A 13,028-nucleotide genomic window follows, 5' to 3' on the forward strand; every position below is an offset into this window, starting at 1 on the left:
CAAAAGAATATTTACAACCAATGAATGTCATTATACACACCTTAGAAACCGCACTTGAGTGCCAAATCTCTGGACGATAAACGCTGTATGTACAAAAAGGGTCCAAGTCTCTCGGACGTTTTCTCATAATGCACGGCGAATGTTAATGTCCTTACACTCCTCGGTCCTCTCTTTAACTGGATTAGTCCACGGCGAGGCGAAAGAGCGTCATATGAAGTATTCTTTTTGGTTATCGGTGATGATGCTCTGTGAGTTTGGATCCGTGTTGAATGGCGTTTCAGGACTGTCGTCAGTTTTTCCAGCTTTGGGCTCCTGGCTTTGAAAGGTTTCTTTCCGTCGGTACAAGAATCTCGCTGTCACTGCCAGAGCTGAGAGACTGACGAAGATCACCACAGCGATCACTCCTGAAAAACACAAACACGACCTTCAGAAAAAGAAGACATCAGCGGATGTTTAGTAAAGCATACACTCAGTGCACCACTTAGCGGGTTTCCACACAGGTTCTGCATCTTGTTTATATACACTATGAACAGCAGCTACGCTAATTATTTTCTTTATTCTCCATTTCCACCTGGGGATACTCTTCCCGAGGCCCTCAGACTATGCAGAGTCACTGATTCGATCCAAGACCAATAACGAGATGATCCCAAGGTTTCCATAATCCTGGACCAGGCTGTATCCTGAGCAGCTACTGTGGTGGTCATGGAGGACTGGAGAACATGAGACTGATTCCTGTGACGCTCCAGAGACAGACGAGTCTTCGCTGAGGCCAGTTTCCAGCCTCCGCCGCTGAGACTGCAGCTCTACACAAGACGTTTGGCCAGCGGAGAAATTAAAATGGTCATGCCCAACTGAGCCTGGTTTCTCTCAAGGTTTTTTTTCTTCACTTCCGCCATTAGTGAAGTTTTTTTTCCTCTCCGCTGTCGCCACTGGCTTGCATGGTTCAGGATCTGTAGAGCTGCGCATCGTTGGATTTGCTCTTCAGTGTTTGGACTCTCAGTAGTGATTATTAAACCACACTGAACTGAGCTCAACTGAACTGAACTTAAACACTACAAACTGAACTACACTGTTCCTATTTACTGTGACCTTTTATGTGAAGCTGCTTTGACACAATCTACATTGTAAAAACGCTATACAAATAAAGCTGAATTGAATTGAATGATGAACACATGCAATGAGGAACGCTGGACTGCAATGCTTTACTTACTTAATGCTTTTTTTATCTTGTTTCTTGTCCAAATATCCAAAAATTCTTAAATCAGCTTTTTCTGAATGAGCAAAACATTTCATCTTGTTTTCAGAAATAGTGTGTTAAAAGAGTTTTTCCTTAAAACAAGCAAAGTAATCTGCCAATGTGTTTAACAAAATAATATTATTCCAAACCCAATATGGTTATTTTTTCTTACCCCATTGGCAGATTATTTGGCTACCCACTAATAAGTTAACTTTATACCATATGTACATATATTGTCCCAACATACATTATAATATATACATATATTATCCCAACATACATTATAATATATACATATATTATCCCAACATACATTATAATATATACATATATTATCCCAACATACATTATAATATATACATATATTGTCTCAACATACATTATAATATATACATATATTATCCCAACATACATTATAATATATACATATATTATCCCAACATACATTATAATATATACATATATTATCCCAACATACATTATAATATATACATATATTATCCCAACATACATTATAATATATACATATATTATCCCAACATACATTATAATATATACATATATTGTCCCAACATACATTATAATATATACATATATTGTCCCAACATACATTATAATATATACATATATTGTCCCAACATACATTATAATATATACATATATTATCCCAACATACATTATAATATATACATATATTGTCTCAACATACATTATAATATATACATATATTGTCCCAACATACATTATAATATATACATATATTGTCCCAACATTCATTATAATATATACATATATTATCCCAACATACATTATAATATATACATATATTATCCCAACATACATTATAATATATACATATATTGTCCCAACATTCATTATAATATATACATATATTATCCCAACATACATTATAATATATACATATATTGTCCCAACACAAATATGTGATACACAAACATGCATGAAATCCAAAACTACACAAAACATTTCTGCTAAGATATTTCATTAGTTCACACTTAGCTGATGATTGATTATAAGAAAGTTTGGCATGCTGTCCCAGGAGTGAGCTCTGAGCCCAAAAGGTCCTTGAGGCCTGGGCTCCCTCCTGTTTGCAGGGCGAGAGGGGAGCTTCGAGCTCAGGTAGATCTAGACAACTCCCCCTTGATAAGAGCTGATGACTAAAAATGATTGCACAGAAATGACAGCCATCCTGATAAAGGACTAGAACCAGTGACTTCCCGCCGCCGTGGCACCCCTCTAGAGACCTACCTGATCTCGGATCTCCTGATATGCTTATTGACCGGGCGGCACCCCTGGGCTCAAATATCTCCGAGCTCAGGGTTCTCTCCCGGGACAGCATGCCAAACCTGCTTTAAACGCCAAGCATATCTAAGTGGGAGCTCTTGAAAGTGACGTTGGTGAAGTAGTAACGGTTTCTGCTGCTCTGACGTCAGCTGCAAATATGAATGAATGGCGTAAGAAAGTAGTTCCTCATACAAAAGGATTTTTGAGACTCTCCTTTTTTGATTTTCTTTTTTTATAATGATGATTATGCTGCCGAACTGTTGCATCAACGCAATATCACACTCAAAGTAGTGCATATTGCTGTATATCGGCTTAAGTTAATCTGCACAGATGTTGAATGTCTGTCAAATCACAATATTTTAGATGCATTTAAATATATTGATATGAATATAGATTATCGGATGATCACCGAGGCTGAGACGGTCTGCAGAAGTGTTCTTCATGAAGCTTTTTTCCTTCATCAAAAGTTAAAGCCTCTTCATCTCAATTCTACAGCCGTCAGGAAATAAAAACGCTTCTGTCCTTTGTGGCCTCTTAAACACGGCACATTTAATTATAAAGGCTAAAAGAAATGTCTAATTGAAGCGGCAAAATAAATCTCAACTCAATTTAATGCCACATTACGGCGGCTGTGAAAAGGACAAAGAGTATTGGACGGCGGCAGAAGCTTCTTCGTCTGCAAATAATTTCGTCAAATGTTTAATTAGTTTTGGGGGTCTTTGTTAATTCGCCTCTATTTACTGATAGTCTTTCTGTCGGGTCGCTGTGAAGGCAGACGTTAATCAGACACACTCAAGTTCACTTTGCATGACAAATAACCCAATGGTTTTGTCATTAAGTTTGTGGTTTTGTCATTATTTACTCACGCTCTACTTTTTGTGTGTCCTCCTGACACCCCCGATGTTTAGCACAATGTTGATTCTTTACCTTAAACTTGGTCTGTTTTTCAGAGAAGTTCAGAAGAATTGAATTACTTGTTATTATTTTTAAGGTCACGGGCAGGGCTTGACATTAACTGATTTGAAAACCAATCACTGTGGCTAGCAGTTTTCCAACGTTCACTCGCCATTTTCACTAGCAACAATTTTGTTGTTGGGAAAATATATTTTATATGCATAAATTAGATTTTTAGGGCTCAACACTAAGGATTTATCATTTTGTTTCTCTGGCCACTCCAAACGAATTATTTCCAAACTCATTTATTCGCACTTCATTCTTGTTGTCCTTTTCTTTTCTGATAGGATCAGATGTCGGCGACACTTCAATAATCATACACACGTTATTATCATCAGCTCAATAAGTTCGTTATATCAAATATAGACACGATCGAGAGCTCCCTGGAGAAAGTGAAAACCGCTCGCACTTTTAGACTGCCTCGCAGTACAACAACAGGACACGGGAGATTTTGTTCGTCTTGGCTTTGTGGCTGTACATCAAGACAACAAGGTTTATTTGAGCTCGGGTCGACCATGGCGCGTTATTAAATGCATATAATATTACGATTTAATGTTTTGGCTGTGTGTTTAAAGCATGGCGGATCCTTTGTTTTCATTCTGGCTAGCTCCACCAGCCCGTGACGTATCTCTGTAACCAATCAGCATTCAGATGCGTGTGTAGTTCCACCTTTTGGTTCCCTTGTGCTTGGTACTCATTCGAAAGGGTGCCAAAAAACTGGTACGGTACAGTTCGGTATGCCTTTTGACAGTGGAAATGGCCATAAAAGCGTACCGAACCGTACCACTCAGTGGAAACGGGCCATTAATGTCAAGCCCTGGTCACATGCAGTTGTATAAGCACTGCATATCATACTGTGTATGTAACAAATTTAATTTGAATTAGATTTTCAACGTAAACAGTCAGGTTTAGGATGAATTGTTCTATTAAAAGATTCAAAGAAAACTTTTGCATATCTATTTAAGTGAACAGTTGACAGATAAGACCATGACAGAAATGTAAAATACTTGTGTTCATGTTTTACTTGAAGGGGCCATATCATGAGCAATTGAATTTTTCCATTGATCGCTTGACATTAACTACCATTAAAAAGTTTGAGGTTGTTATTTTTTGACTTAAACTTTTATTTGTCATTGCCTTGTAACTGTTTGGTTAGTTTTGGTGCCTAACCGCCTCACTAAATGGAAGATAAATACCTTTTTCTTTTCTATAAAGTAAACAAAGTCAAAGTAAATGATGTTTTGGGTGAATCTTTCTATTAAGAGATTCCAAGAGCAAGACAAAGTTAGCAGAAAGCAGTAAATGATGATGACTGAAATGACAAAAGATGAGAAATGAAGAATAGTTCTGTAAAGAAGAAGGTCTCTTTACCTCCGATGAGTGCTGAGTCGCCGTTGATGGCATTGACTATGGGCTCGCCTGTACCTACTGTACCCACATGATCTAAAGAAGAGAGAAAGAGAGAGAAATATACACAGAGAGAGAGAGAGAAAGATAGACAGATCATCAGCTTATCTCTCCCAGGTCGTGGCTCATTGAATCCGCCGCTGCTCGATGAAGGAGCGATGCAGCACAAACGCACAGGCAACCGAGAGATGATTATGCAAATCGAGGTCTTTCTTGGGCAGATTAATACAGTGATCAGCCATTATGATCATTATTGCTCTAATTTAATTAGCACTGCGGATGGATTCAGTGAGCCGGCGACGAAAGTTTGCTGAAATTCGACTTTCCGGAGGGAACCTGTGCAGAAGGAGCGAAAGAAGTTTGGAAAACAAAGAAAACAGCTAGATTTACTCAAGTTGGATGAAAAAAGATATTGACTCCATTTACCTCAATGGGGATTTTATTCAAGCTGCTAGATATAAACATGTTTAGGATTAACTAAACAAGATTTACTCTGCTGCTCCATTATTAGGAGCAAAACTGACACAAAAAGGAGTTCTTAAAGACTTAAAAAACTTGTATCTTCAGTCCAGTATCATTGGAAATACATGACTCGGACGACATTTCAGCAAAATATAAATTACATTGCTCTGGGGACATTCCATTGCACGTTTCAGAAGACAAATCCACTAGAGGGCACTGTCTACATTTTTGCGAATCTGAAATTCGTTGTTTTGTTGTATGTTTCAGATATAGACATCTTATAGATATCTTATAGACACTCATACACTCATGAGAAGGCGGGTTTCTCGTAAAGATCAGTTAACGAACCACTGACATAAACCCAATCAATAGTGTTTTAAAAAGCAAATGTAAGAGAAACTGCACTGTGACCATGTAGTTTTACCTTGATTTTACATTGCTTTCATCTCGTTTGTAAAACAGTGCTTCACCGGACTCAAACCTGAGCATTCTGCACAGTACCAAGAAAATAGCCCTGAAATATTTGACAATAACAGTACATATATAATGATGTACTAATATGTAAACTAAATGTTACTTCTTTAAGAGCTAGTTAAGACGTGTGCTAATCATTAACTACAACATGAGTCCCATGGGTTCATGTGTGAATAACGGCTACCTTTGTTGTATACATGAACACCTTTAGTTTTTAGCTAAACGAGAATTCATGAGCTGTTAATGTATCTGTATGTCATGACTTTATTTGGAGGGGCACATTATGATTAACACATTCTTAACTACTCGTGAACTTGCGTGTTTAAAAGTCACAGTTACAGTGCATCCGGAAAGTATTCATAGCGCTTCACTTTTTCCACATTTTATTATGTTACAGCCTTATTCGTTCATTTATTTCCTCAACATTCTACACACAATCCCCCATAATGACAATGTGAAAAAAGAGTTTTTGAAATTGTTGCAAATTTATTAAGTAAATAACCCCTGAAGATCACATGTACATCAGTATTGACAGCCTTTGACGTGAAGCTCTAAATTGAGCTCAGCTACATTCTGTTTCCACTGATCATTCTTGAGATGTTTCAGCAGCTTCATTGGAGTTCACCTGTGGTCAATTCAGTTAATTAGACATGATCTGAAAAGGCGTACACCTGTCTATATAAGGTCTCAGGGTTGACAGTGCATGTCAAAGCACAAACCAAGCATGAAGACAAAGGAATTGTCTGTAGACCTCCGAGACAGGGTTGTCTTGAGGCACAAGGCTTGGGAAGGTTACAGAAACGTTTCTGCTGCTCTGAAAGTTCCAATGAGCACAGCGGCCTCCATCATCCATAAGTGGAAGATGTTTGGAACCATCAGGACTCTTTCTAGAGCTGACCGGCCATCTAAGCTGCGTGATCAGGGGAGAAGGGTCTTAGTCAGGAAGGTGATCAATAACCCGATGGTCACTCTGTCTGAGCTCCAGCATTCTTCTGTGGAGAGAGGAGAAACTTACAGAAGAACAACCATCTGTGCAACAATCCACCAATCAGGCCTGTATGGTAGAGTGGCCAGACGGAAGCCTCTCCTCGCCTGGAATTTGACAAAAGGCATCTGAAGGACTCTCAGACCATAAGAAACAAAATTCTCTGATCTGATGAGACTCAAATTGAACTCTTTGGAGTGAATGTCAGGCGTTATGTTTGGAGAAAACCAGGCAGCACTCATCCCAAGGCTAATACCATCCCTACAGTGAAGCATGGTGGTGGCAGCATCATGCTGTGGGGATGTTTTTCAGCAGCAGGAACTGGAAGACTAGTCAGGATAGAGGGAAAGATGAATGCAGGGATGTACAGAGACATCCTAAATGAAAACCTGCTTAAGAGTGCTCTTGACCTCAGACTGGGGCGACGGTTCATCTTTCAGCACGACAATGACCCAAAGCACACCGCCAAAATATCAATGATGAATCAATGTATCAATGAAAATGGCTGTACAACGTCGCTTCCCAATCCAACCTGATGGAGCTTGAGAGGTACTGCAAAGAGGAATGGGCAAAAATCCTCAAAGACAGGTGTGCCAAGCTTGATGAATACTTCAATCCGGATGCACTGTATATAATGTATGAACGTGTACTATACAGAGCATGTTTCAACCCTCAAGATTTAACTTAGAAGGTTCATATTTACTTTATATTCTCTAAAAATAAATAGTTAATCCACTGACCAAAGGCTTGGTAGATATAGAAACTGACACAAGAATTATTGATCAGTTTTAATCACATCAAGGCCAAATATCGAGTTCTTATTTGGCTTTCTTTATTCAAGAAGCATTTTGGCCATTCATTTTTCCTGCTGGGATTGTAAACCAGTCTTTCCTAAAGCATTATAAGCCATGTAAACAGCTGTGAGATCTCAAACTTTGATTTAAATTAACAAAAGTATTTGGAAATCAAACATAAAGACTCTGCAATTCTCATGGCTAACTTAGTTTTTCATCAGATATTCCACAGTTGAACATTATTATTTGAACAATGCAATGAAATAATCCAGACAGACAGCTTTAACAAAACCATGTACTATCGATTAACACGCTTGTAGTTCAAAGCAAGTGTGTTTAACGGCTTGTAAGATATTATTAAAAATAAATTCACCCGTGGAGAAAATGAAAGCGAATTTTTACTTTCAGAATCAGTGTGAAGTTCTGCTGGCTTTACCTGTGAGGGAGTGAGTGGTCTCCGCTGCATGAGGGTTGGACAATAAAGATGATCCGCAGCCAGATTCACTCAGCGATCCGGTGACTATGACAGGACTGGTGTCGGGATACAGTAAAGCTGCCTTCAGCGGAGAGATGGAGTTAAACTGGACCACAGACAGACAGCCGGTGAAGCCCAGAGCATTCACACGACCGATCTCTGGATCCACTTCACCAGAGTCTGCAAACAAGAACACACACATATGAGTATACAATAATGCAGGGGTTCCTGCACAGTTCGGTTCCAACCGAACCAATCTGCATCACAATCATCGCAAATACTACAGAAAACCTACTGGAACTCGCATGGAGCCAAGATTCTCACTGAATCAATCAAGTTTGGTGAAGAAAACATCATGGTTTACTGGGGCAAGTGTGTTAAGTGTTTCTCCCCAAAAAAAAAAGCCAGTCTAAGCAAAATGCTAGCAGACATCTGTAGCTCCGCTCACGCCCCGACTCTTTGCCCTTGTTTGGCTATCCCCGGATGGACGTGCAAACAAAATGGCACCAGTTAGCCATGCACACTAGTAGCTTCATGTGTGCTGTTCAGAAACCTATGGGTGACGTCACGGATACTACGTCCATATCTTTTACAGTCTATGAGAGTAACACAATTTTGTATTGCATTAAATTCAAAACTAACTTTCCCCAACACTGCTCACATTAATATAAACAAAAATACCCTAGCAATATTTCCAGCACCTTATCAAATGTACGGCATATCAAAAAAAGGCAGTCCTGAGGGCAAAAATGGGTCATACCTGGCAATGTTTACCTAATAAAGTAGCTGGTGAGTCTAACACCATAGATGTCAAATGCCAATTCTCCCAGACAGCAATGGAGATCGAATGGGTTAATTTCTTAAGTTTCTCCTGAGAAAGTTTCAAATGAAATCCGCAGGCCATCAGAGATATCCCAAACCTCCGACATTTCTCATTAAAATTTGCCAAGATAAAATAATCTGAGCTGAAGAAAGAATTTTTTTTACGTTCACTCTATAGACTATTGACTTATTTCTAATTTATTTCTTCTAAGAACAGCCTGGATAAACATCTGAAAGGGAATGATAAATAAACAGCGCATGTCTGAAAACCCCACCAAGCTCAGAAAGAGCAACCCGATGAGCAATAATATTCTTCACAGCGTGTTTTCTCACAGCCCCAGCTATCAGATACCAGTTTTACTTCAAATGTACACATGGAGAGCGACGGCTGAACACAATACCGTGCCATTCAGCTTTTGTGTGAAAGATCTCATACTGCATTCCATTCCTGAGCAACAGCAGTCAACTGAACGCATCAGGCCTGATGAAGGTCTTTTCATTAAGACATTGAGCTCCTGGCGACTCAATGAAAAAAAAAAAAAAAAACACATGACAGTTGACAAAAACATGTCCATTTACCTTTTCCTCCAAAATCGAGATTTAAGATCAGTCGTTTGTTTTCATTTTCAATCATTTTACTAGCAGATTATATGATCTGCACAGCCTGATCTCATGAGAAAACGTAAGTATTTTACGTGTTGTCAGTTTAGTGGCTAATTCCTACGAATTCGTAAGAGTTCAGTCGTACGAAAATATACGTTTTTAAAAAGCAGACGCCCAACCCCGCCCCCAAAACCCAACCGTCATTGGGTGATGAGCAAATCGTACTATATTCTACGAATTATATCATACGAATTGATAAATCAAAAAGTTACGAATTGCCGTGAGATTGCGTTGGATCTGCCTCAAATTTTGAGTGACAAAAATATAAAGCATATACTGTATTATACATTTCACTAGTCCTGTTTATAACTCTTATTTTTCGACTTTTTTCATTTGCATTCCAGAATCGTTTGTAAGTTACAAGCAATTTGCATTTGTTTTCCCTTAATGACATCACGCGCTTCAGCTTCAGGTGAGATTTTCTGCCCAATCAAATGCTCTTTACTACCTGAGTGTCCCACTTAAAGTGAATTGTATTACCATTTTCGCAATTTTAGATAGAAAGCTGTTATTTACACATGGATGATTCTAAAATCGTGGATACATTCAAAGACTATAGATTATACAAGACATGTCACTCGCACACTTTTGAATGGGGAAAAGTGTAACTGTCAATATGGCGAATAAAGCGCCGCCTTCTAGTACAGATTCCAATCAGCGATCGCTATAGACCTTTTTCTTAGAACGCAAAATTACCCATTATGCTTTGCGTGTATGCGCAAGAAGAATGCTAAGAACTTCCGGTCGGCAGCTGACGCGTATAAACAGTCACATTTGGACAGCTTTGAAACGGTGGTTTTAATCTATTTTCCCTGCTTTTATCATCTTTGAGCTAATACTGCTGTCGATCAGCGCCACCTCCTGGACTGATCATTTTTAAAATGTGATCTAATGGTATGGAAAACAACTGCTGTGAGGCATTTTCCCCTCGTTGTCAGATGGTATCTTGTGCCGTTTGAATGAAGCCTCGCCATCGCTTAAGTCAACATTTTCTCTCTTTTTTCAAATATATAACCAGCCCAAACAAATGTAATTCACCAAAATATTTGACACACACACACACATACACGTAGCCTACTATATTGTCCAACTAACACATTGGGCTCTATTTTGATGATCCATGCGCAAAGTCTAAAGCGCTCAGAATCCACTTTTGCTATTTTAAGGACAGAAAAATCCACTTTGCGCCGTGGCGCACGGTCTAACAGGGTTGAGCTTATTCTCTTAATGAGTTATAGGTGTGTTTTAAGAATAAACCAATCAGAGTCTCATCTCCCATTCCCTTTAAGAGCCAGTTGCGCCGCGCCATAGCGCATTTGCTATTTACATGGCGACTTTGTAAGTGTAAAAACTGAACGCTTCACTAGCGAGAAAACAGTTAAACAGAGCATCTGCAGCGCGAGAATGAGAGATGAGCCTCCTCATTGTTTTCTTTTGCTTTCGCTCTCGTGGATAGGGAAACGTGTTGTACACACAGACATTCATTAGCCTATACATAATTAATTTAGTTTGTTAATCGCAAAGATTTATTTCAAAACTATTTCTAAATTCAGTTCTAATTTCTAGCAAACGAATAAATGAACAATAATAATGAAGTGTGATGAGATATATCCAAATACACATGCTGTGCCCCATATGGTCTAAAACCTGACAGGTGGACAAATCTAAGCGATGGCAGGCAGCTGCTTTGTTTTTTTGTTTATTTATTTTTAAAGAGAATTAAAGCTGAGATACATCCTGAAAGACGACAATACTCACTATCACGAGACTGGTGATCATCAGCACTTTTTTTTTTAAATAAAATTTTCAGGGGTTTTTCACCTTTAATTAAGACAGGACAGCATTGGGAGCAGAGAGAGGGGAGAGGTCGGCAAATAGCCTCAAGCCAGGAATCAAACTCGGGTCACGGTGAGCATCATGGTGCTATATGTCGGCGCACTTAACCACTAGGCTACTGGCACCGACTTCATCAGCACTTTAATAGTTTATTTTCCAGACTTAATCATTTTAAACGTCATATTTGACTGCTTCTGAAGATGACCATGAAGCCGAGAATGTGCTAGTATTTAGTTAGTCTCATGTTCTCCACGTCATTTCATCTCTGAAGCGTCTAATATTAATCTTCAGGGGCTGAATGTGGGTTTCACATTTGATTTAGTGTTCATTACAGCTCAATATCAGGCCGTAATCGATAGTGTTTGCTGGAAATGACAAACAGCTCACTGTCTGAAGGGTTACAGCAAATCTGCTTCATGCCACATGTTCACAAGAAAGGTCATACGGAAACATGCGCCGTCCCGCGAGAATCTTTTCCTTCATAAAGCATACTTAACCTGCTCAACGTTAAGCAGAGACTGGGGGATACTTGGCCTAATTTTGGCTCGTGAGGATCTCTGGGAAACTAGAACTGACTGCTGGAGAAAACAACGTATAAATCATACGCAATTATGAAAAAAGATCTGTGTTTTCTGTCAAACACTGCCATTATCTCCACTAGTCATAATGAAATAATTAGGTTCAAGTTGCTTTATTACCATGACATTTTAGATATCTAAAATATAAGATATTAACATCATCAAATTAATAAAATAGAAATAAGAACAATATAAATAGGAAAAAGAAGAACAAAAACAGATAATTACTCAAATAACTATAATATGTAAATGCATAAAAAAAGCCTAAATTATTTAAATAAGAAAGATTTATTTAGATACAGGCAGCACGGTGACGCAGTGGGTAGCGCAATTGCTTCACAGCAAGAAAGTCGTTGGTTCGAGCCCTGGTGTTTCTGTGTGGAGTTTGCATGTTCTCCCCAGGTTGGTGTGGGTTTCCTCCGGGTGCTCCGGTTTCCTCCACAGTCCAAACACATGCGCTATAGGGGAATTGGGTAAGCTTAGTTGTCCATAGTGTGAATGAGTGATGTTTCCCAGTGATGGGTTGCAGCTGGAACCAGTGTAGTGGTTCCACTGTAAAATATTTGCTAGATAAGTTGGTGGTTCATTCCACTGTTTAATAAAGGGACTGAGCTGAAAAGAAATGAATGAATTTGAATTGATGATTGATTTGGATTTGTAGCCATTTTTGGGATCTTTGAGTATATAGTAAAGTCATTTCAATTAAAGGATGAATTATTTTATTATATTGATCATATTTTTACATTAAATTATCATGAAATGTTTGTGAAATCTAGTTTTAGGATGATTAAGATTTTTTTTTCAAGTTAAGTGTACCTAATAAAGTGGCCGGTAACATACACACTTACCGGCCACTTTATTAGGTACACCTTACTAGTACTGGGTTGGACCCCCTTTTACCTTCAGAACTGCCTTAATCCTTTGTGGCATAGATTCAACAAGGTACTGGATTTATTCCTAAGAGATTTTGCTCCATATTGACATGATAGCACAGTTGCTGCAGATTTGTCGGCTGCACATCCATGATGTGAATCTC

At 38.7% G+C, this 13,028-nt stretch overlaps 1 protein-coding gene across 1 annotated transcript in view; it reads right to left on the bottom strand.

Moving 5' to 3' along the window:
- cntnap3 (contactin associated protein family member 3) overlaps nucleotides 1–13,028 on the bottom strand; it is a 251,788-nt gene that overhangs the window by 259 nt on the left and 238,501 nt on the right. Inside the window, exons 22-24 of the mRNA XM_056466569.1 lie at nucleotides 8,055–8,273; nucleotides 4,868–4,939; nucleotides 1–404 (exon numbers count right to left, since the gene is read on the bottom strand). The exon at nucleotides 1–404 is cut by the window's left edge and continues 259 nt beyond it. Coding sequence (XP_056322544.1) covers nucleotides 208–404; nucleotides 4,868–4,939; nucleotides 8,055–8,273 — 488 coding nt within the window. The 3' untranslated portion in view covers nucleotides 1–207. The remainder of the gene's footprint in view (nucleotides 405–4,867; nucleotides 4,940–8,054; nucleotides 8,274–13,028) is intronic.

This window comes from Danio aesculapii, chromosome 10 (assembly GCF_903798145.1).
Source record: "Danio aesculapii chromosome 10, fDanAes4.1, whole genome shotgun sequence".
Taxonomy (NCBI): domain Eukaryota; kingdom Metazoa; phylum Chordata; class Actinopteri; order Cypriniformes; family Danionidae; genus Danio; species Danio aesculapii.